The 25,938-nt window shown below is 38.1% G+C and overlaps 1 protein-coding gene across 8 annotated transcripts in view; it reads right to left on the minus strand.

Moving 5' to 3' along the window:
• The window catches only part of ALMS1 (ALMS1 centrosome and basal body associated protein), a 171,750-nt gene that overhangs the window by 109,001 nt on the left and 36,811 nt on the right, over positions 1-25,938 (minus strand). For 3 of the 8 annotated variants that reach the window (XM_045827151.1, XM_045827153.1, XM_045827149.1), the window contains exons 6-9: positions 24,955-25,457; positions 24,705-24,851; positions 21,844-22,003; positions 588-7,301 (exon numbers count right to left, since the gene is read on the minus strand). In XM_045827151.1, the coding sequence (XP_045683107.1) occupies positions 588-7,301; positions 21,844-22,003; positions 24,705-24,851; positions 24,955-25,457 (7,524 nt within the window). The remainder of the gene's footprint in view (positions 1-587; positions 7,302-21,843; positions 22,004-24,704; positions 24,852-24,954; positions 25,458-25,938) is intronic. The other 5 variants (XM_045827155.1, XM_045827154.1, XM_045827157.1 and 2 more) reach the window with 5 other exon arrangements.

The raw sequence follows: 25,938 nt of genomic DNA on the forward strand, positions 1-25,938 counted from the left end.
CTATTGCTTATAAGTTGTACTCTATTATATATTCCCCACATTGCCCTAAATATTTTTAAAAGAATTCCACTATTAGAGATTAAAAGGATCAATATTCTTTTTTAAAACTGTAATCCAAGTACTAGTATAAAATACCCCGGTTAGTTTTTTCCAATGTCTACCTAAGATCTGCTCCAAGAATTTTATTAGCAAAGGGGATGAGAAAGTATATGTAGTTTTATGATACAAAGTAATTTAGCGCAGAACAAACTGATTTTTTTTTCATCTCCAAAATAAGGGTACTATAATGGATCAGAAAAACATGAGAACTTTAGGAACACTCAAACTCCCTACCCTCCTTCAGACATCAGAACTTCCTTTTCCTAAGACCCCAAATTCAGACTAGCATTAATAATATAATTAATATTGTGATTTAGCTACATTATTGATTAAATGGGCTTATTCTGGATTACTGTAGAAGATGTAATCATCCTAACAGTTCTATAAGAAAATAAATTCAGAATGCCAAACACTTAACTTTAAATAAATTATTAAACTACAATGTTTATAAACTTCACCTGCCGTTATAACAAATTATCAGTTCCTACCTCGTGCGCGTACCCGGCATTCCTCTTCCTCTGCATTTCTGAGTATTTGTTTAGCATGGTTCAATGAGGATTCACATTTCAGAAGGTTTTTCACATGTGCAGCCAGTGAATCTACACTACTACCACCCCCATCATCACTCTCGGACACACACTCTTCCTCTCTGCTATCTGTCATGCTTGTCTTCTGTGAAGCATATGGAAATAAGTTTAGTAGAACGTCAGAAACTGACTCTAAGGAATTACTGTCCCATGAGCAGGAACTTGCATCACTACTTGAATCACTTTTTATGATAGTCATCATAGGGAAAAGAATTTTATTTCCAAAGGTTCCACTACACCCTTCAGGTTCAGATCTCATTACAGATCTGGCTGCTTTATATTGCCTAAGGGTTTCATCTAATGCCACTCTGGCTTTGCTTTCTGCTTCCTGTATAGGACTTCTAACTGTAGTTGAACTAATAAACTCCCAATTTTCAATGCCTCTCTGGCATTTCAGATTCGCCTCTGTGTTAATATCCTTCTGTATGTACTTGCTGCTTGGGTTCTCCTCTGTGAATGGCTTTCTCTGAGGCAAATCACCATTGGATTCATCAGGTGTACAGGGTTCTTTGAAGCAAACAACCTTCTTAGATTGAATAAATGAAATATCACTAACATCTCTGAAAGGTACAAGGGGAGCAGGAAAATTACATCGTTTCAGTGCTATATTTTCTGCCTCCATTAAAAGTGTCTGAATCTGTTTAAGAGTTTTAGAACTATTATCTGTATATTGGATTTCCTCAGAGCCAACATCTTCAAAACCTGAAGGTTCTGTCTTATTTACTACAACTCTATAATCACCTTGAGAATTTAAAGGCATATTGTTTGAGATAATACTAGAGTTAGAAGAATCCAAATTATCTATTAGCCTTTGGACATGGTCTGAAACAAGTTTGTGCTTCTCACTATGTGAATAAGTACCAGAGTGACCTGTTGATAACCCAGTATTCTCATCAGCTTGCCCAAGACCACTTGAGAACTTTGGAGAATCTTCAGTTAGATGTCTATCTGGCAAATCCTGTTGATAGAATATATTTGGTTTTTCTCTGTGTGGAAAAAAATGAGGAGGAGCTGTTGGTAACACAGTTTTCTGGTTATCTGGTTCTAGAACTGTGGATACCTTCAGTACATCTTCAGTTAGATGTTTCTCTGGCAATTCCTGTGCAGATAAAATATTAGATTTCTCTCTGTTTGAATAGGAACTAGAAATAGGTATCTCAGAATTCACGTCAGTTGGTTCAGGGACAGATGAAGCCTTCACGATATCTTCACTATGATGCCCACCTGGCAAATGCTGTTTAAAGAAAATACTAGGCTTCACTCTCTGAGAATAAGAATTACGAAAAACTGTCAGTAACGGAGTCTTCTGGTTGTCTGATCCAATCACAGTTAAATTCTTGGGCTTTTCTCTATGTGAGTAGGAAGTAGAGGAAGCTGTTGATAACTCAGTCTTCTGGTCATCTGGTAAAACTACAGTTGAAATCTTGGGTTTCTCTTCAAGGGAGTGAGAACTAGAAGGTCCTGCTGATATCTCACTCTTTTGGCCAGCTGGCACAGGAAGAACAAAAACTTTTAAAGCTTCTTCAGTAGTATCTGGCAACTCATGTTGGTAAAAAGTACCACCCTTTTCTCTGTATGAGTAGGAACCTGAGGGGATTATTCGTATTCCAGTCTTCTGTTCAGTTGGTCCAGCAACAGTTGAAACTTCCAAAGTTTCTTCAGTAATATCTGGAAACTCCTTCTGGTAAGAAGAGATGGGGACCTCTCTATGTGAATAGGAAGAAGAGGGAACAATTCGTATATCAGTCTTCTGGTCAGCTGGTCCAGGAACTACTAAAATTTTTAAAGCATCTTCATTATGATCTGGCAACTCTTGCTGATAAGAAATGATGGGCTTCTCTTCATGAGAGTAAGAAGTAGAGGTTACTACTGGTATCCCAGTTTTCTGGCCAGCTGGTCTGGAACCCCCTAAAACTTTTAAAACCTCTTGAGTAAGATCTTGCTTATAAGAAATGATGGGCTTCTCTCTATATGAATAGGAATTAGATGGTACTGCAGGTATCCCAGTCTTCTGGTCAGCTGTTCCAGGAACACCTGAACCTTTCAGAGCCTCTTCAGTTAGATGACTACCTGGCAACTCCTGTTGGTAAGAAATAATAGGCCCATCTCTATGTGAGTAAGAATTAGAAATTGCTGTTCGTTTTCTGGTATTCTGGTCACCTGGTAGAGGAACAGCAGAAATTTTCAAAGCCTCTTCAGTTAGCTGACTATCTGGCAAGGCCTGTGGGTAGAAAATAAAGGACTTCTCTCTTTGAGAGTAGGAAGGAGAAGATACTGTAGGTAACCCAGTCTTCTGTTCAGCTGGTTCAGGAGAAGCTGAAACATTCAGAGCCTCTTCTGTGATACGTCTATCTGGTAAGGCCTGTTGGTAAAAATTAATGGACTTCCCTCCAACTGAGTAGGCACTTGTAGGTACTGTTGGTATCCCAGTCTTCTGATCACCTGTTCCAGGGACACCAGAAACTTCCAGAGCTTCTTCAGGTAAATGACTCTCTGTCAAGCCCTGTGGGTAGAAAATAATGGGCTTTTCCCTATGTGAGTAGGAACCAGAAGGTTCTGATGGTATCCCAATCTTCTGGTGACCTGGTTCAGGAACAGCTATAACTTTCAGAGCCTCTTCAGGTAAATGACTCTCTGTCAAACCCTGTGGGTAGGAAATAATGGGCTTTTCTCCATGTGAGTAGGAACCAGAAGGTTCTGATGGCAACCCAATCTTCTGGTCAGCTGGTCTAGAAACAGCTGAAACTTTTAGAGCCTCTTCACGTAGATGACTGTCTGGCAAGGCCTGTGGCGAGATAAAAACATGCTTCTCTCCACGTGGATACGAAGTAGAGGGTACTGTTGGTATCCCAGTCTTCTGGTCAGCTGGTCCAGAAATGGTGGGAACTTTCAGAGCCTCTTCAGTGAGATGACTGTCTGGTAAACCCTGTGGATAAAAAATAATGGGCTTCTCTCTATGTGAGTAGGAACCAGAAGGTTCTGATGGCAACCCAGCCTTCTGGTCAGCTAGTTCAGGAACAGCTGTAACTTTCAGAGCCTCTTCAGGTAGATGACTGTCTGGCAAGCCCTGTGTGTTGAAAATAAAGGGCTTCTCTCTATGAAAGTAAGAAGCAGAGGTTATTGTTGGTGTCCCAGTCTTCTGTTCAGCTGGTCCAGGAACAGCTGAAACTTTCTGAGCCTGTTCAGTTAAATGACTGTCTGGCAACTCCTGTTGGTAGGAAATACCGGGCTTCTCTCTATGTGAGTTGGAACTAGAGGGTACTGTTAGTATACTAGTCTTCTGGTCACCAAGAAGAGATGAAACTTTCAGAGACTCTTCAGTCAGATGACTATCTGGTAATGTCTGCTTATAAAAAACACTGGGTTTCTCTTCAAATGAGTAGGACCCAGAGGCTCCTGATGGTATTCCAGTGTTCTGCTCAGCTGGTCCCCGAACAGATGAGACTTTTAGAGCCTCTTTGCTTAGATGACTATCTGGAAACTCTTGCTGGGAGAAAAAAACGGTCTTCCCTCTATGTAAGTAGGAAGTATGGGGTATTACTGCTATCCCAGTCTTCTGTTGAGCTGGTCCAGGGACAGCTGGAACTTTCTGAGCCTCCTTAGTTAAATGACTAATTGGCAACTCCTGTTGGTAGATAATATGGGGCTTCTCTGTATGTGAGTAAGAAGTAGAGGATACTGTTGATATTCCACTCCTTTGGTCATTAAGTCCAGAAGGAGCTGAAACTTTCAGAGCTTGTTCAGTGAGATGATTTCCCGGCAATATCTGTTGATAGAAAATATGGGGTATCTCTCCATGTGAGAAAGAAGTAGAAGTTCCTGTTGGTATCTCAGTCTTTTGGTCACTGAATACCGAAACAGCTGCAGCGTGCTGAGACTGTTCAGGTAGACGACTGTCTCTCAGCTCTTGCTGGTAGAAAATAGTGGCCTTCTCTCCATGTGAGTAAGAAGTAGAAGTTCCTGCTGGTATCCCAGTCTTCTGGTCAGTGAATACAGAAACAGCTGCATCTTGTTGAGACTGTTCAGGTAGATGACTCTCGGGCAACTTTTGCTGGTAGAAAAGACTGGGGTTCTCTCTATGTGAATAAGTAGAGGATACTGTTGGTATTCCTGTTTTCTGCTCAGTGGATCCAGGAGCAGCTGAAACTTTCTGAGCCTGTTCAGGTAGATGACTTCCTGGCAATGTCTGTTGCTGGAAAGTAAGGGGTGTCTCTCCATGTGAGTAAGAAGTAGAGGTTCCTGTTGGTATCCCAGTCTTCTGGTCAGAAAATCTGGAAACAGCTGCAGCTTGCTGAGACTGTTCAGGTAGATGACTCTTGGGCAACTTTTGCTGGTAGAAAAGACTGGGGTTCTCTCTATGTGAATAAGTAGAGGACACTGTTGGTACTCCTGTTTTCTGTTCAGTGGATCCAGGAGCAGCTGAAACTTTCTGAGCCTGTTCAGGTAGATGACTTCCTGGCAATGTCTGTTGCTGGAAAATAAGGGGTGTCTCTCCATGTGAGAAAGAAGTAGAGGTTCCTGTTGGTATCTCAGTCTTCTGGTCAGTGAATACAGAAACAGCTGCAGCTTGCTGAGACTGTTCAGGTGGATGACTGTCTCTCAGCTCTTGCTGGTAGAAAATAGTGGCCTTCTCTCCATGTGAGTAAGAAGTAGAAGTTCCTGTTGGTATCCCAGTCTTCTGGTCAGCAAACCCAGAAATAATTGCAGCTTGCTGAGACTGTTCACGTACATGACTTTTGGGCAACTTTTCTTGGTAGAAAAGACTGGGGTTCTCTCTATGTGAATAAGTAGAGGACACTGTTGGTATTCCTGTTTTCTGCTCAGTGGATCCAGGAGCAGCTGAAACTTTCTGAGCCTGTTCAGGTAGATGACTTCCTGGCAATGTCTGTTGCTGGAAAATAAGGGGTGTCTCTCCATGTGAGAAAGAAGTAGAGGTTCCTGTTGGTATCCCAGTCTTCTGGTCAGTGAATACAGAAACAGCTGCATCTTGTTGAGACTGTTCAGGTAGATGACTCTTGGGCAACTTTTGCTGGTAGAAAAGACTGGGGTTCTCTCTATGTGAATAAGTAGAGGACACTGTTGGTATTCCTGTTTTCTGCTCAGTGGATCCAGGAGCAGCTGAAACTTTCTGAGCCTGTTCAGGTAGATGACTTCCTGGCAATGTCTGTTGCTGGAAAGTAAGGGGTGTCTCTCCATGTGAGTAAGAAGTAGAGGTTCCTGTTGGTATCCCAGTCTTCTGGTCAGCAAACCCAGAAACAGTTGCAGCTTGCTGAGACTGTTCACGTACATGACTCTCCAGCAACTTTTGTTGGTAGAAAAGATTGGGGTTCTCTCTATATGAATAAGTAGAGGACACTGTTGGTACTCCTGTTTTCTGCTCAGTGGATCCAGGAGCAGCTGAAATTTTCTGAGCCTGTTCAGGTAGATGACTTCCTGGCAATGTCTGTTGCTGGAAAATAAGGGGTGTCTCTCCATGTGAGAAAGTAGTAGAGGTTCCTGTTGGTATCTCAGCCTTCTGGTTAGCAAATCTGGAAACAGCTGCAGCTTGCTGAGACTGTTCAGGTAGATGACTGTCTCTCAGCTCTTGCTGGTAGAAAATAGTGGCCTTCTGTCCATGTGAGAAAGAAGTAGAGGATACTGTTGGTATTCCTGTTTTCTGCTCAGTGGATCCAGGAGCAGCTGAAACTTTCTGAGCCTGTTCAGGTAGATGACTTCCTGGCAATGTCTGTTGCTGGAAAATAAGGGGTATCTCTCCATGTGAGAAAGAAGTAGGGGTTCCTGTTGGTATCCCAGTCTTCTGGTCAGCAAATATAGAAACAGCTACATCTTGTTGAGACTGTTCAGGTAGATGACTCTCTGGCAATGTCTCTCGAAAGAAAATATGGGGCTTCTCTGTATGTGAGTATAAAGTAGATGATACTGTTGGTATCATAGTCACTTGATCAGCTGGTCCAGCAGTGGCTGAAACTTTCTGAGCCTGTTCAGTTAGATGACTGTCTGGGAGTTGTTGCTGAGAGAAAACAATGTGTTTCTCTCTGTGTGAAAAGGAGCTAGAAGGCAGTGCTGTTTTCTCACTCTTCTGGTCAGCAGGACCAAGAACAGCTGAGACTTTTGGAGCCTCTTCAGTTTGATCACTATCTGGCAATGCCTGTTGGGAGAAGATACTGTGCTTCTCTCCAACTAAGTAGGAACTTGGAGGTATTGTAGATGGGCTGGTCTTCTGGTCAGTAGGTCCAGGAACACCTGAAACTGTTAGAGTTCCTTCAGTTTGATTGTCTCTCAAGGGCTGTGGGTAGAAAATACTGGGCTTCTCTCTTAATGAATAGGAACTAGAGGGTAGTGTTGATATCCCAGCCTTCTGGTCAGATAATTCAGGAACAGCTAAAACTTTTAGTGCCTCTTCTGTTACATGGCCATCTGCCAATATCTGTTTGTTAAGATTGTCAGTATGTAGATGAAGAGTATTCTCCACAGAAGATCTTACAACAAACTGAGGAAAGTCCTCAGGGGTCAAGGGTAAATAAGATCCAATATCTGAATCTCCAGAAGTGGTAGTGATGCCTGCCTTCAAGTTGGATAGAGTAATTTCAGTTATGCTTCCTTCAGAAATATCTCCTAAAAAAATGAAATTACTTAATACTGATGATAGTATATGTTTTTTGAATTAAAAATATTTCTTTTATTCACTAAAAGAAAGGAAGCATTCCCTCCTTGGGACTTTACACTCTAGAAAGGAATCCTACAGAAATAGTCATCAAAGGACACAAATATTTACACTCAAAGATATTTCTTACAAAGTCTCTTAAAGCAGCAATCTAATATATGAATAATTTAAATATTTAACTACAGAACAAAAGATTAAAAACAGCAGTATAGGCCCTGGTCAGGTAGCTAATTGGGTTACTGCATTGTCCAGGTATGACAAGGTTGTGGTTCAATCCCCATCAGGGCACATACAAGACTCTTCCTCTCTCTCTAAAATCAGTAAATAAAAAATTAAAATTTAAAAATAGCAGTATAGTCATTTCATAAAATATTATGCAAATCCTTAGGTGATTTTTAAAGAATTTTCAACATGGTTATGAAAATGCTGTCTACTTTGGGATTTGATTTCACACTGCTTATAAGCCGACAAGGTACCCTGTTACTGTGTCACATATGCTGGCATAAGAATGACACTCCTCAACCAAGACAAAATATTTAATTCCATGGAATAGCAAAGGATCATCAGCTTACTTTCATGGGTTGCCTTTCTTTCAAGTAATACAAGGGCAATGCAATATGGCCCAGATGGATGCTATGCTAGTAAGTGCACCCATAATAAGATATACATTTTTAACTATCTGAAACTGTAAATCCTCTAAAAGAAATTGTAAATCCTGTTGAACTTAACTCATTATGGCATATACAGACAGAATTATATTGCAGAAATAGAAGTTCTGGGTGGGAAGGGGACGCAAAACTGTAAGTAGTACTAACTGAACTTTCTGTAACAACAGAAATATTCTATGTTTGTATTGTCAAACACAGTATCTCTAAATAAAAAATAGTTCTAAATGGCAGTGGAAAGTAAATGACTGCAATAGCAATGACAAGATTTTAGAAATAATGCATTCATTCATTTGTTCATTTAAAAAAACCACGAATGTTTACTATGGGTCAGTCACTGTTACAGATGTAGAAAGTAGGAGAGAGAAATATACACAAAGCTTACAATCTAATTCTGTCTCACAAAGCTTTTATTCTTATACGAAGAAACAGACAAAAAGTAAATTGGTAAAATATATGGTATATACAGTAAATATTAATCTATACTTTGCAGATAGAAAAATTGAGTTTCAAAGGTAACAATGTAACAGTGCTACTCCATGTAAAGATCTTGTTAGATTCTGATTCAGCAGGTCTGGAGTGGGATCTCAAATTATGAATTTCTAATAAGCTCCTAGCTAGTGCCTAGTACTTTTGGTCCACAGAGTTGTACAGTGAGTAAATAACAAAAACTGGCACTTTAGTTTTCTAATTCTAACGGATAATTCTGAACTCTTTTCACAATAGACTGCCATTCTAAACCCATTGGTAAGCTTCAAAAAGGTAGCTGAAAATAGACTAAAAAAAAAAACAGAACAATATACAAAGCCCAAAGGTACCAGAAGGAAGGAAATAACAAAGAGCAGAAATAAATGCTTAAAAAAGACTTAAAAGGTCAACAAAACTAAGGTGTGATTCTTTCAAAAGACAAATAAAATAGACAAACCTTTGGCTAGGCTCACCCCCCCCAAAAAAAAAGAAAAGACAGGACTCAATTAAAATCAGAAAAGGGGAAAGGACGTCCAAGATGATGGCAAGAGTAGGTGGAAAATATATTCACCTCCTCCCAGTATCAAACTAAAATGTAGAACAATCAACCTGAATAACCAACTGAAGACTAGTTGAAGAGAAGTCTTATAACCAAAGATTTACAGAAGAAGCCACACTGAAATTGGTAGGAAGGGCAGAGGTGCAAACAGCGCTGGCCCCACCCCAGGTGAACCAGCTGAGATTCCAGAGGGATAACTTAGCTGCAAAGGGTCACACTTGAGGAGTGTGGAATTGAGATCCCAGACCAAGCTCACCAGCCCAGAGCACCACAGCCAGGAAGAAGCACCCACATAATATCTGGCTGTGAAAATTCACCATGGAGAGAAAGCAGTCTGCTGGAGACACAGAAACCCTACTAAAAAGCCAAAGCACAAAATCTCTTTTGCATTTACTCACCCTAGGCTTTGGCAGAGGGAGGGCTGAACAGACCAGAGTTGCACGAGAAGACACTGGGGGGTTGTGGCTCTGGGAAGAGAGCTGACGGCACAGGAGCCAAAATCCCTGTGCTGAGTTCCTCTCCCACATCACAGACATTTTCTTAGGTGGAACACTCTCCTCCATAGGGCATCAACTTAGGGGGATGCAAAAGCCCTACCCTCTAGACTCCCTGTCCCTCCACCCTGCCTCTCCCTTTGCTGAGTCAGTTGTCTGGGCCAGAACCTAAATGTCTGGGCAGAGTCAGGGGATGTCAGTGACTGAGTTGTGTGGCTTTGGGACAGAGGCCATTCCTCCAACATTTCTGTGAATGACACCGAAGCTTTCCCCTCACAGGAGATTTGCTAGACCTACCCTCTGGTATCCCAGTGGCCCTGTCCTGAAAAATGCCTGCTCCTCAGGAAGTCTGGGCAAAATTCGAGATAGACTTAGTTGTCTGGCTCTGGAGCAGGGTCACTCCCCACTCATTCCCCCCCAAGACTGACCAGTGCCTCCTTCATGGGAGATCCTTTAGTCCCACCCTCCTGAATCCTGGTAGCCCTGTTTTGCTAAGCTCTGGCTTCTGGAAGAATCTGGGACAGACTGAGTTGTGTGGCTCTAGCACAGGGAACATTTTTCCCTTGCCCGTCACACTGGTACAGAGCCTTCCATTTACATGGCCAACTCTGCTGGACTCACCCTGATGATTCCCTGAGACCTGAACCCACCAAATAGGTCTGCAGGCACTGGGATTGGGGTGTGTGGATAGACTTGGTATACCCTGGGACTTCTGCTGAGTGGCCTCAGAATCATTACTAGCACTAAGTTTGACCTAGTATCAGTCTAGTGAACAACATTCACCCCTACCTGGTGACTCACTGAGAACCAACCTCAAGCTACTTGAATACCACCAGAGGCTCTTTCAGTGACTGAGCCAAAAAGGCAGCCAACAGGCAAAGGAATGACAAGGCAAACCATGGAGTGCCTTGGGCCGTTTGCTGACCTGTCCCCAGGCTTGGTACTGGTGGAAGGCTGGTCTTGGTGCAGCTTGCCCTTCCTATGCACACCAAGGCCCAGCAGAGGCAGCCACAGCTTTGGATAGCTTTATAGCTTGAAACAGGTTGATCAGGGCCAGTCACATGCTGTGTCTAAGAATGACCTAAACCAGAGTCCCTCCCAAGAGGCCTGGGAAGAGACACACCCAGTGGCCAGCTTCAGAAAACATCAGAGCAGAATCCAATTAGCTTAGCAAGTAGCATATCCAAAAACAGATCTCGGCAAGTACTGGACCCTGCTAAGGTGAATTCTACTTTGTGTAGTCAGCACCTGTGCAGTAACTCCTACACTGTAGACTAGGTCAATCCTCACGGTCAGCCACTGTGAGAGATGACTTCATGCATGAGCAGACCAAATGCAATTAAGACTCAATTACAACAGGAGGGCTTGCATAACCACACAAGACAAATTCTTGGAGCATTCGACTCAGGTGGTCAAGCAGACTGTAATTACTGGGTCTCATAAGACACCTACTACATAAAGTCACCCTACCAAGACTGGGAGACATAAAGACCTACCTAGTACATAGAAATAAACACCAAGAAAAGGATGCCATAAGAAGGAAAAAATGAAACATGTCCCAAATGAAAGAAGAGAAATCTCTAGAAAAAGAGCTAAATGAAATAAAAGCAAGCAATTGGGAATTGCTAATTGATAAATATACAGTTCAAATAAATGGTTATAAGGATGCTCAAAGAATATAGTTAAGAACTTCAAGGAATAGTGAGAACTTCAACAGCCTGAAAAAGGACACAGAAACCATAAAAAAGCAAAACAAAACAAAACTCAGTCAGAGAAGAATACATTAAAAGGAGTAAACAGTAGGCTGGATGAGGGGTACATCAAACCAGTGATTTGGAGAACAAGCAGCGAACAACAAATTGGAGCAGCAAAGAAATAGAAATAGAAACAGAAATACAAACAAAATGAGCATAGTTTAAGGGACCTTTGAGACAACATGAAGTATATAACAACACCTGCATTACAGCAGTACCAGAAGAAGACAGAGAGCAAAGGATTGAAACCCTAGCTGAATAAATAATGGCTGAAACTTGCCTAACGTGGTGAAGAAAAAAGACATAGAAGTCCAATAAACACAGAGAATCCCAAACAACATGGACCCAAAGAAACATATGCCAAGACACATCATACTTACAATGGCAAAGGTTAAAGACAAAGAGCGAATCTTAAAAGCACTAAGAGAAAGACTTACCTACAAGGTAGCTCCCATAAGACTATTGGCTGTTTTCTCAACAGATACATTTGATGCCAGAAGATACTGATGAAAAACAAAGACCTACAACCAAGACTATTTACCCAGCAAGACTATCATTTAAAATTGAGGGAAAAACACAGAGCTTCCTAGACAAGAAAAAGCTAAAGGAGTGCATTACCACCAAACCAATATTACAAGAAATGTTAAAGGGTCTTCTATAAGAAAAACAACAACAAAGAAACATTACTATAAAAAATAAAACGGCAATAAACACGAACATAACATTAACTGCTTTAAATGTACCCTATTTTGCTGTGTATAATATGCTCCCGTGTATAATGCACACCGATGTTTTTGTGTGGACTATACACAGGATTATTATACCATTATACTCATGGTATATAATCATTATACTCATGTATAATGCACATCCTTATTTTTCCCTGAAAAATTTGGGCAAAAAAGTGCGCTTTATACACAGCAGAATTTGGTGATGGCTTAAATGCTCCAACCAAACATAGAAAACAAGACCCATATATATGTTGTCTACGAGAGACCCACCTGAGAATGAAAGATACACACAGACTGAAAGTAAAGGAATGAAAACATATTTCATGCAAATAGAAATGAAAAAAAAAAAAAGAAAAAAAAAAAAAGCTAGGATAGCAATACTTGTATCAGACAAAATAGACTTGAAATAAAAAAAATACAGCTCTGGCCGGTATGGCTCAGTGGGTTGGAGAGTCATCCCATTAAAAAAAAACGGTCACAAGTTCAATCACCAGTCAGGGTATGTATGAGAAGACAACCTATTGATGTGCTTGCCTCCCATGCCCTCTCTCTCCACCCCCACAGCCTGCCCCCCTCCCCGCCCCCACCAATCCACTCTCTAAAAGCAATATAAAAAAAAAGCCCTCAGGGTAGGATAAAAAAAAGGGGCTATAAGAAGAGACAAAGAAGCACATAATAACAAAAGAGTCAATGCAACAAAAGGATATAACCCTTGTAAACATTTATGCACCCAACAGAGGAGCACCTAAATATATAAATCTTGATGGACATAAAAGGAGAGACGGACAGTAACAAAGTCATAATAGGGGATTTTAACACCTCACTGACAAGAATGGATAGATCTTCCAAACAGAAAATCAATAAGGAATCAGCACCCTTAAATGAAATACCAGATCCCATGAATTTAATTGGTATTTTCAGAGCATTTCACCTCAAACTAGCAGAATATACAACCTTTCCAAGTACACATATAACATTTTCTAGGATAGACCACGTTAGGACACAAAATAAATCTCAATAAGTTTGACAAGACTGAAATCATATCAAGCATCATTTCTGACCATAATGGAAACTAGAAACCAATCATAAGAAAAAAATTTAAAAATACACAAAGATGTGGAAGCTAAATAACATGTTACCAAACAATGAATGTGTTAACAGTGAGATTAAGAAAGAAATCCAATACCTTGAAAAGAATGAAAATAACACAACAACCCCAAAATCTATGGGACACAGCAAAAGCAGTCCAAAGAGAGGAATTCATAGCATTACAGGCCAAAGTTAAGAAATAAAAAAACTCAAATAACCCAAATTTACACTTAAAGGAACTAGAAAAAGAATAAACAAAGCCCAAGGTGAGTAATAATAATAATAAACATCAGAGCAGAAATAAATGAAATAGTATCTTAAAAAAAAAAAAACAATACAAAAGCTCAATAAAACCAAGAGCTGGTTCTTCAAAAAGATAAACAAGATTGACAAAACTTTTGCCCTGGCTGGTGTAGCTCAGTGGATTGAGTGCCAGCCTGAGAACCAAAGGGTCACTGGTTCCATTTGCAGTCAGGGCACATACCTGGGTTTCAGGCCAAGTCCCCAGTAGGGGGCGCACAAGAGGCAACCAACAACACATGGATGTTTCTCTCTCTTTCTCTCTCCCTTCCCCTTTCTCTAAAAATAAATAAATAAAATCTTAAAAAGAAAACACAACTTGAACCAGAGTCATTAAAAAGAGATAAAACCAAAATAAAATCAGGAATAAAAGGAGAAATAACAACTGACACTGCAGAAATAAGTATACAAGTTTGTAAGAAAATATTACAAACAACTATATGCCCACAAATTGGACATTCTAGACAAAATGGATAAATTCCTAGAAACATGCAATCTTCCAAAAGTGAATCAGGAAGAATCAAATATCTGAATAGACAGATTACAACTAATGAAATTGAAGCAGTAATAAAAAAACTCCAAAGAAACAAAAGTCCTGGGCTGGATGGCTTCACAAGTGAATATTACCAAGCATTCAAAGAAGAACTAACACCTATTCTTCTCAAACTATTTAAGTAGGTTTTATTCTGTGGATGCAAGGTTGGTACAACATCTGGAAATCAATAAATGTGAAACAACACTAAACAAAATGAAAACTAAAAATCACATGGTCATATCACTAAAAGCAGAAAAAAGCATTCATTAAAATCCAGCACCCATTTATCATAAAAGCTCTCAGCAAAGTGGGAATAGAAAGAACATATCTCAACATAATAAATGTCTTATCAGACAAACCCACAGCCAATATTATACTCAAAAAGCAAAAATTAAAAACTTTTCTGCTAAGATCAAAAACAAGTCAGGGATTCCAACTTTCACCACTCTCATTCAACATGGTATTGGAAGATAGCTTCAAGCACCCAAACAAGAAGAAATAAAAAGCATCCAATTTGGAAAGGAAGAAGTAAAACTTGTTATTTGCAGATGACATGATACTATAAATAAAGAACACTAAAGATTCCACGAATGGGCAATCTATCTATTAATGTTTCTCTCTCATATCAATGTTTCTCTCCCTCTCTTGCTCCCCTTCTTTTGCCTATCTCTTAAAAAAAATCAATAAGCCTATCCTCTGGTGAAGATAAAAAGAAACTAGACCACCTTCTTAAACCATACACAAGAATAAATTCAAAATGGAATAAAGACTTAAATGTAAGACTCGAAACTATAAAAATCCTAGAAGAAAACATAGGCAGTAAAATCTGGAACATTTATCATAGCAGTATTTTTTCTGATGTATCTCCACTGGCAAGAGAAACAAATAAAGAAAAATAATAAAAAGTAAAACTACATCAAACTAAAAAGGTTTTGCATAGCAAAGGAAAACATCAGCAAAACAGACAATCCACTAAATGGGAGAACACATTTGTCAATAATACATCTGATAAGGCATTATTATCCAAAATTTATAAAGAACATATACAACTAAACACCAAAAAACCCAAACAACTCAATTAAAAAATGGGCAAAGGACCTAACAGACACTTCTCCAAAGAGAACATATAGATGGACAATGGACATATGAAAAGGTGCTCAACATCAATACACATTACAGAAATGTAATTTAAAACCACAGTGAGCCCTGGCTGATGTGGCTCAGTGGATTAAAAGCTGGTCTGTGAACCTAACAGTCACTAGTTCCATTCCCAGTCAGGGCACACGCCTGGGTTGCAGGCCAATTCCTAGTTGGGCACATGTGAGAAGCAATCAATCTATGTATCTCTCACACATTGTATCATTCTCACACATTGATATTTCTCTCCCTCTCTTTCTCCCTCCTTTCCCCTCTCTCTAAAGTAAATAAATAAAATCTTCAAAAAAAACCCCACAATGAGATATCACAGCGTACTGGTCAGAATGGCTGTCAACAAAGAAGTGCTGGGGAACCCTTTTGCACTGCTGGTGGGAATGCAGATTAGTACAGCCCTGTGGAAAGCGGCATGGAGATACCTCAAAAAATTAAAAATTGAACTGCCTTATGACTCAGTGATTCACTTCTAGAAATATATCCGTAAAATCCAGACCATTAATACGAAGAAATCTATGAACCCATGTTCATTGCAGCATTATTTAAATGAGCCCAGATTTGGACGCTGCCCAAATGCCCATTACTAGATGAATGGATTAAAAAAACCTGTGGTATATTTACAGCATGAAATACCACTTACACATAAAAAACAAAAAAATTAAAAAGGAAATGTTATCTTTATGTGACAGCATGGATGAACCTAGATGGTATTGTGCTAAATTAAATAAGCTAGTCAGAGAAAGACAAATATCCTATGATTTCACTTACATGTGAAATCTAATGAACAAAATAAATTAAAAAACAAAATAGAAACAGAATCATAGATACTGACAAATGACCGACAGTTGTCAGAGGAAAGGCAGCTAGCTGAATGGCTAGGTGAAAAAGGTGAAAGGACTAAGCAAAAAAAAAAAATTCATAGACACAGAAAACAGTATGGTGATTGTGAGAGGGAAAAGGGAGTCGGATGAGATAGAAGAAGGCAAAGGGGAACCCTGAGTGGTGTGGCTCAGTGGGTTGGGCTTCATCCCATAGACCAAAACATTGCCAGTCCAACTTCCCGAAAGGGCACAATGCCTGGCCAGGTCCCTGGCTGGGGGCATGCCAGAGGTAACCAATCAATGTTGCTCTCACACATCGATGTTTCTCTTCCTCTCTTTCTCCTTCCTTTCCCCTCTCTCTAAAGATAATAAAAACAGTAAATGTTTAAAAATTTTTAAAAAGAAGAGAGTAAAGGGAGGATAAATGGTGATGAAAGGATACTTGACTTTGGGTGGTGAACACACAATACAATATAGAGATGATGTATTATAGCACTGTACACTTGAAACTGATATAATTTTATTAACAAATGACATCTGAATAAATTCAATAGAAATTGTTTCAAAAGAAATAAAAGAGGAGACTACAACTAATACCACAGAATTACAAAAAATTATCAGGTTGCTATAAACAATTATACACCAACAAATTTTACAACACAAAAGAAATGAACAAAGTCTTAGAAACACACAACCTACAAAGACTGAATCATTAAGAAATAGAACATTTCTATTGTCCTATTTGTTAGGAAGTATCAGTAAGCTAATACCTCCTAACAAACAAATGTTCAGGACCAAATAACTTCATTGGTGAATTGTACTGAACATTCAAAGAATTAATACAATCTTTTTCAACCTCTTCTAAAAAAGAGAAGCAAACAATTCTGAATTCATTTTACAAGGCCAGCATAACCCCGATACCAAAACCAGAAAAAGATGCCACAAGAAAAGAAAATTAAACGCCAATATCCCTGATGAACAAAGATGCAAAAGTCCTCAACAAAAATATCAGCAAACCAAAATCAACAGTACAGTAAAGGATCCTCTACCATGACCAAGTGGGATTTATCCCAGGGACACAAGGATAGTTCAACATCTGCAAATCAATAAATGTAATAGAAAACATTAACAAAATGAAGTTTAAAAATCGTATAATCATCTCAGTAGATATAAGAAAAGCATATGACAAAATTCTATACCCTTTATAACAAAAATGTTCAACAAGGGGCAGAAAGGGAATTATCTCAACATCAGGTATGCCATATATGACAAGCCAACAGCTAACATCATATCCAATGGTGGAAAGGTAAAAGCTTTTCTTCTAATAACAGGAACAAAACAAGGATGCCCACTCTCACACATTCTTAGCACTTTTATTGAACATAATACTGGAAGTCCTAACTGGAACAATCAGGCAAGAAAAAAATAAAATAAAAAGCATCCAAATCGGAAAGAAAGAGTAAATGTGTTTTATTTTCAGATGATATGATACAGAAAGTCCTAAAGTCTCTGCCAAAAAACTTAAAGTAAATGAATTCAATAAAGTTGCCGGGTACAAAATCAATACACAAAAATCAGGTGTATTTCTATACACTAATTATGTGCTATCAAAAAAAAAAAAAGAAGAAAGAAAGAAAGAAATTCAGCTCTGATTGGTATAACTCAATTGGTTGGACATCATCCCACAAAGCAAAGGTCTCTGGTTCAATATCCAGTTGAGGTGCATTAGAGAGGCAACCCATTGATGTTTCTCTCTCACATCAATGTTTCTCTCCCTTTCATTCTCCTTCCCTTCCCCCCTCTCTCAAACCAAATAAATAAAATCATAAAAAATGAAATTCATTTACAATTAAAAAGAGTCAAATATCTAGGAATAAATTTAATCAAAAGGAGAAAGATCTGTACACTGAAAACTACTAGACACTGATAAAAGAAGTTGGAAGATAAATATAAATGGAAAGATATTCTGTGCTAACAGACTGGAAGAATTAATATTGTTAAAATGTTCTTACTACTAAAAGCAATCTAAAGATTCAATGCAATCCCTATCAAAATTCCAATAACATTTTTCACAGAAATAAAACAAGAAGTTCCTATTTGTATGAAATAGCTCAAATAGTTCAAATTTGTATCAAATAGTTCCTATTTGTAGTTTCAATTTGTATGAAACCCCAAAAGACTCCAAATAGCCAAAGCACTATTGAAAAAGAAGAACAAAGCTGGAGGCATCATGCTCCCTAATTTCAAACTATACTATAAAACTACAGTAAACTAACTATTGTGGTACTGACACAAAAACAGACTCATAGATTAATGGAATAGAATAGAGAGCTCAGAAATAAACCCATGCATATATGGTTAATTAATTTACAACAAGAAAATCAAGCATATACAGTGGGGAAAGGGCAGTCTCATCAAGAAATGGTGTTGGCAATCAGAAATGAAAGAGGAGAGATTACAACTGATACACAGAAATACAAAGCATTTTAAGAAATTACTATGAAGAACTATATGCCAAGAAATTTGAAAACCTAGGTGAAATGGACAAATTCTAGAAAAACATAATCTTCCAAAACTCAATGAAGCAGAAAGCCTGAACACACCAATAACAGCTGACGAAACTGAAGCAGTAATCAAAAATCTCTCGACACACAAAAGCCCTGGACCAGATGGTTTCACAGAAGAATTTTACAAAGCATTTAAGGAAGACCTAACCCCTGTCCTTCAAAGATTATTCCAAAAAAATTCAAGAAGATGGAAGACTCCCAAACTCTTTTTATGAAGTGAGCATCATCCTAGTCCCAAAACCAAATAAAGACATAACAAAGAAAACTTTAGGCCATTATTTCTGATAAACATAGATGCTAAAATCCTCAACAAAATATTGGCAAACCCCATCCAACAATATGTTAAAAAGATCATACACCATGACCAAGTGGGATTCAACTCAGGGATACAAGGATGGTACAATATTCATAAATCAATAAATGTAATACAGCACAAAAGCAAAGACAAAAATCACGATCATATCAATAGATGTGGAAAAAGCATTTGATAAGGTACAGCACCCATTTATGATAAAAAACATTCAGCAAACTGGGAATAGAGGGAGCATTCCTCAACATAATAAAGGCCATATATGAAAGACCTACAGCCAACATTATACTCAATGGGCAAAAACTTAGAGCTTTCCCAGTAAGATCAGGAACAAAACAAGGATGCCCGCTTTCACCACTCCTATTCAACATAGTATTGGAAGTCCTAGCTACAGCAATAAGACAAGAAAAAGAAATAAAAGGCATCCAAATTGGAAAGGAATGAGCAAAACTGTCATTGTTTGCAGATGACATGACAGTGTACATAGAAAATCCTATAGACTCCACCAAAAACTACTTGACCTAATAAGTGAATTTGGCAAAACAGCAGGATACAAAGTCAATATTCAGAAATCAAAAGCATTTTTGTATGCCAACAATGAAATATCAGAAACAGGAATTAGGGGAAAAAATCCCATTTAATATAGCAACAAAAAATAAAGTACCTAGGCATAAACCTAACCAAGGAGGTAAAAGACCTGTACACAGAAAACTATACAACAATGAAGAAAGAAATTATGGAAGACACACAAACAAATGGAAGCATGTACCATGTTCATGGATTGGAAGAATTAACATCCTCAAAATGTCCCTCCTACCCAAAGCAATTTACAGATTCAACTCAATCCCTATTAAAGTACCAATGACATATTTCACAAATATAGAACATTTCAAAAATGTATATGGAACCATAAACAACCCCAAATAGCTGCAGCAATTTTGAAAAAGAAGAACTAAGTAGGAAGGATCACAATATCTGATATCAAACTGTATTACAAGGCCACCATAATCAAAACAGCCTGGTACTGGCATAAGAACACACACATAGACCAAGGGAACAGAACAGAGAGCCCAGAAATGAACCCAAGTCTCTACGGTTAATTAATATTTGACAAAGGGGGAAGAAGCATAAAATGGAGTAAAAATACCCTTTTCGGAAAATGGTGTTGAGAGAGCTGGACAGCTACATGCAAAAAAAAAAAAAAGAAAGAAAGAAAGAAAGAAACTCAATCACCAACTTATACCACACACAAAAATAAATTCAAGGGGGATAAAAGACTTAAATGTAAGTTGTGACACCCTACAAATCCTAAAGGAAAACATCAGCAGGAAAATCTCAGACATTCCATGTGGCGACATTTTCACTGATAATGTCCCCTAAAGCAAGGGACATAAAGGAAAGAACAAACAAATGGGGACCTCACCAAATTAAAAACTTCTGCATGGCTAAAGAATCATCTCTAAGACTAGACCTTAGAGATGAGCTGGGACCCTCAGTTCTGACATCAAAATTACCTCTGAAAAAATTAGTATATTTGAGGCCACTCGTTTCAACTCTCTTAATCACTGTAATCCCTGGTCCAGAAAAAATGCAAATATTGCCACTCTCTTGTCCCCATAGTCTATTCCTGCTGTTTTCTTCTTACCTAGATTCCTCCCCACTGTTTATTCCTTCCCTCCCTTTTTTCCTCTGTGCTCTTGGAAACCATTCTGCTACTTAATAAACAACCTTTCTCAATTTTTTCAGAGAATACTCTCCAACTTCCTGTCTTAAAAAACCACTTGAATTTCCTCTTGATAATCTTATTGTTTGTGCAGCCCTCTTCCATATACCATGACTAGAAACTAGGAGAGATGAACAATGGCATTTAACTACCTCTCACAATGATTTCCTTACCAATATTTTTTATCTTCCTCAAATAAACAAAAACATAAAAATAAAACCTTTCTTTGGCTTAGGCCACATATAGCTTCAATACCATCCTCCATCTATCATGCCTTGCAACTCCCAAATGCTTCCATTCACTTTAAAGACTTCAAGGTCTAATACACAGGGTTTCTTTAAACCCTAAATCCCATAAAATCATAAAATATTTAAACATAATGAATTCAATAAGCTAGCCTCAAAGCTCTCATTTTACTTTATCCCAATGATCTTTATTCAACTCCTACTATCTAATTCTCTCAGGGCCAAGCAATGAATCTTCAAACTGATTCACAATTAAATGTACTAACTCACTCTGATCAAAACTGCATGTTCCTCTAGCTCTCTCAGTAACTCATACCCACCTCATGTATTCAACTTCATAAACAAACCTCTGTTCCTTTATTTTCTCCCAGACTAACAACTCTCCTGACTTCTTTTCTTTCTCTGTGCTGGCTGAAACCAATAGTTGATCAACTCTTCTCTCACTGATTCCTTTCCATTGCTATCTTTCCACCACACCCAATTCCTCAACCAAGGATCGATTCTATAATTCAACTTCTCCATTCTTGAGTTTTAACACAGAAAAATTAGATAGATAGGCTGACATTATAAAATCATTTCTAGTCTCTGCTGACTTCTCAGAACTACCTGCCAATTCTTTTGCTCATTTTTAGCTCCTGTCCTTTTCACTGAAACATAAATTCTGAGCCTTCACCAAGCCACTCTCCTCTAAATACCTAGCACCTCCACCAATCCCCACCTCCCATAGCAGATAATCTTGCTTTCTGTCTCAAAACTGAGCTCTCAGTTTCCTCTCTACAAACTTTCTTGTATCTACTCTTGTCCTCTTGTGCTCAATTTTTTCCCTTTAAATCACAGAAAGGAATATAGAAACAAACTGACTCTAATTTAGAATTCTCCATGTAATTCAGTTCTAAATACCGTCATGAAGAAAGTGATGAAAAGTCAAATGGTTCATCTAATAAAAGAGACCTGGGCATTTATAAACATACTTCATCAAAAGTTAACATTACTGCAGGAGTTCAAAAATAAAAAATTAGCCATAGCAAGATATATTTAACAAGCTAATCATAAGGACCCAGTATCCCCTTTTCTACATACCTGATAAATGTTTGAGAGTCTTTGGTACAATCTCAGGAGACACCCTCAACATTCTGAGATCTGAAGACTGATACTCCAACTCTCCGATTGGCTCCTGAGGAACAAATGAAGGCAATACAGATGCAAAAGACCGATCAATATCCATATCAGAATGGCCTACCTATGAAAAGAGATAAAAAATAAGATTAATTTTTTTATCTGCTAAAATACAAGTACAAATCTCACTTTTATGAAAATAAATACTAACCAGTTATACCAGTCCTCAAGATTATATTCGCAATCATCCTGAATTCATATCCAGGTCATACCTTGTTTGGTCACTTCCAAGAAGACTATAAATTATTCTAAGGGTCTGGAAGTCTGTCTGTATAGAATATGACAGATAGGAGGCCTAGAAATATTTTATTACTCAGAGTTTTCTCCTTATAATAGTATGATCACTGCAGAATTTGAACTATGGTACAAGGATTTTTTAAAAGAAGTATGTTGTGGAAAGAAAAGAGGGGAGGAGGGAAGAAAAAACAGGAAAATTTTCAAGAAATCCACAAATGTTTAGAAAAACAATAAGAGCATCAAAAAACTGTACCTGTGATCAGTTACCAAAAAAAAACAAAAATCTTCAAATTTCTTGAAACAAAAGTAGTGGGAAATATAAACTGATAGTGAAGTAAAGGTTAAATGCTGATAAAGAAGTTCCTAAACTTCTACCAGATCCCAACAAGTCCTTGCTAAAAAAGGAATTAGTTCCCTGGCTGGTGAGGATCAGTGGATTGAGCATCAGTCTGGGAACCAAAAAGACACAAGCTCAATTCCCAGTCAGGACCTGTGCCTGGGATGCAGACCAGGACCCCAGCTGAGGGAGTGCAAGAGGTAAATGATCAATGTATCTCTCATATATTGATGTTTCTCTATCTCTCTTCTCCCGCTCATCTCCCTCTCTCTAAAAATAAAAAAAATAAAAATACAATAAAAAAGGAATTAGTAGACATTATTGGTGATGTTAGTACATAAACATATATGACTTTTCACCATATTAGGGCAAATAAAATTTGGAATGTGGTCAGAGTTAACTTCACCATATTGCTATTAACTGAATATATTTTCATTTTTAAAAAATATTTTTTCTCTATATGAAAAAGTTGATACAAGTTATAAAAGTAGCATCAAAAATATAAAAACTATGTTTAAAACTAATCAGATTTTGTTTCTCATTCTTATTGAAACTAACTTCAAAACCTTCTCTCTTGCCAAAATAATGCAAAATCTTAGCCTCGGTTTCACTGAAAAATAGCCAAACAGGGAGAGAGTTTATGGCATAGTGGTTAAGTACACAGATAAAGTTAGTTTTAAATTAGTTTCCCTACCTACTAAATGATCATAAGCAAGTTCCTTAACTCTGTCAACTACAAAAATGGGGGATGACAATAATTCCCAATAATCCTACCTAGTAAGATTGACAAAAAGACTAAACAAATTGATGTTTATAAGTAAAATTTAGCATAGTATTTCAGCACAAAGTTCTACTTTCATCCCCAATGTTATTAGATTGAAAATTAGAATTAAACAATGCCTACTGTACAATGAAGAAAATAACACTACCCTAACAGTTCTCCATATTAAAATCTTTTTTAAATACAACAAATTAAAAATAAGAGGAAAGTTCATCATAATATCTTTTTCATCTTCTCTTATCAACTGCCTGAACCTAAAGGTGTAATAGTTGCAACTGCAACTAGTAGTTTTCCAATACCATGCTGATCTTATACCTGGGAAAACAGGAAAAGGCAAGTAACATTATATATAGCACAAATATCTATGCATAATATATAAAAATGCATAGGATATTAATATATATTATAAGGAAGTGGGACCCAGGTTAGAGCTGACAGTATCAGACAAAAGAGGATGGGCAATGGGACCAGAGGGACGTTAAAGCCAAGGAATCCAAAGACCCAGGAAAATGAATCCTTGTATAAAAGAAACATTGACGCAGAATTTTTATTACCCCCTCAAAGTTATAATCTTTTGGTACACACACAGACAATAATGATGATATAGAGAGTAAGGGAATGTAATTATACATAAATAAGTTGCTTATGTGGGAATCAGGGAACTAGTTAGCTCCCTTTGAGGACACTAACTAGTTTGGACAGTAACCACCTCAGTATCCTTCCTGGGGAAATACAGGTTCTTAAAATTTTCAAGATACCTCTGAAATCAAATCTTTCAGGAGTGTCTAAAAAGAAATACTAGAATATTTCCAGGGCCTATTCCAAGAATTGTACACTGAAAGGCAGAGGGGGTAGAAAAAGCAGATATCAATGTCTCCATGAACAAGCCTACAGGTTTTAACTCTACCCCAAAGGATCTTTCTTTTTCCATTTTTTTTTTTACTTATTTGAGAGAGAGAAAGGGAAACATCAATTTGTTGTTCCACTTACTTATGCATTCATTAGTTGATTCTTGTACATGCCCTGGCCAGGGACCAAATCCACAACCTTGGTGTACTGGGCTGATGCTCTAACCAACTGAGCTACCTGGCCAGGGCCTGTCCCAAAGGTTTTTGCTGGCACAACCTGGAAGAGTTAGGATGCCTCAAGATGAAAGACCTAGGTGTGCCAAAGGATGGCTTTGTCCAAGACACCACTGAACTCACTAAGTCTTACAGTCCACAAAATACAAACATTTCTTTTATGCCAATCTCTAACAAATTAATAAACCATACCCCTGCATATCAGATGAAGACCAGGTTACAAATCACAAGTTGGTATTAGAGAACATAAACAGGCACTTTTATCCCCATTTTCAACTAAAATATTTCTTTCACTGCCCCATAAGAAATGTCAAATGGAAAAACTTACAGGCTTTTCAAAACTGCTCTCTTCCTTGGGTGGTTGTAAAACAGATTGCCAGGGCAAGGAGCTGTCACAAATCTCTAGATCATCAAGCATATTTTCTAAATGTGCTACCTCAATGCACTCACCACTCAAGTCACCTTGGTCACACATCTGAGAAATAGCAAAAAAAATACAACCAAATAACAATGCAATTTCCTGAAACAATACTGGAAAAGATCATGTTTTCCCCAACTGTCATCTTATTGTATCTCACCTCTCTTTGTAGCTCAGTAGATCTTTTACTGCATACAACAGCATTTTCATCTAGGCTATAGCATTCAGTATCATCACCCAGAGTACCGATGTCAGACTCAGACTCAGACTTCCCTTGCAGGCCTTCTACAAAATAGGAGTCATTTTGTATAATTGTATGTACTGTAAAACTGGACTTGGCTCCCATAGGCCGAGGAATTTCACCTAGGCCTGTATCAGCTTTCAGCAATGTCTCTTGGCCAACTGCAATTAATGATGCATCACTGGTCATTGGTAAAGCACCTTGTGACTTTGCATCATATGCCACCAAGTTTGCTGAAAAGCTGCTTCCTATAGCTGCAGATGGACGTTCAATGACATGACTAGAATTTACATTCTTACCCAAAATATAGTCTGAAGAATCTGCAACTTCTTCAAAGGTTTGCTGCTTTAAATCTTGCAAAAACAAAGAATCTGAAGTTGATACTTTCAGTGGGTAAATAATGTTTGAAGATCCTGCCTTCTCTGCAATGGGAAGAAATGGTTCATTGTCTATACCACACTGAAATAGAGGGCTTTGTGTTTTGCAAAGACCAACAACCTGGCTGTGAGATTTTTCACTTAAAGAAGCAGAAGAAAGTGGCTTAATGAACATTTCCTGAGGAGCGCTGGGGAGTAATTCTGCATTAGTATGCCAGTACAGGGAGCTAACACCATCATCCTTTTTATGCAACAATGGTTTTGAAGCTGCTGGTTCAAACACCCCAGGAGTAGACTGACAGCGTGGATGACTAAATTTATCAAAGAAAGAGTTGACATCATTATAATTTAATAAGAAAAGATCTGAATTTTTTGGTTCACTATCTTGCCTATAATTTGTTAAAGATTTAGTGATATCAGTTTGGATTTCATTTCCTGTATTCTCTTTCTTGGAAGGTTCAATAGAGGCAATAACTGCCTCAAAGGCTACATTTTCAGTAGCATTAACATTTTTCCCACCAAAAGC

The sequence above is a fragment of the Phyllostomus hastatus genome, unplaced genomic scaffold (assembly GCF_019186645.2).
Source record: "Phyllostomus hastatus isolate PE091 unplaced genomic scaffold, TTU_PhHast_1.1 phas_scaffold_78, whole genome shotgun sequence".
Lineage (NCBI taxonomy): Eukaryota > Metazoa > Chordata > Mammalia > Chiroptera > Phyllostomidae > Phyllostomus > Phyllostomus hastatus.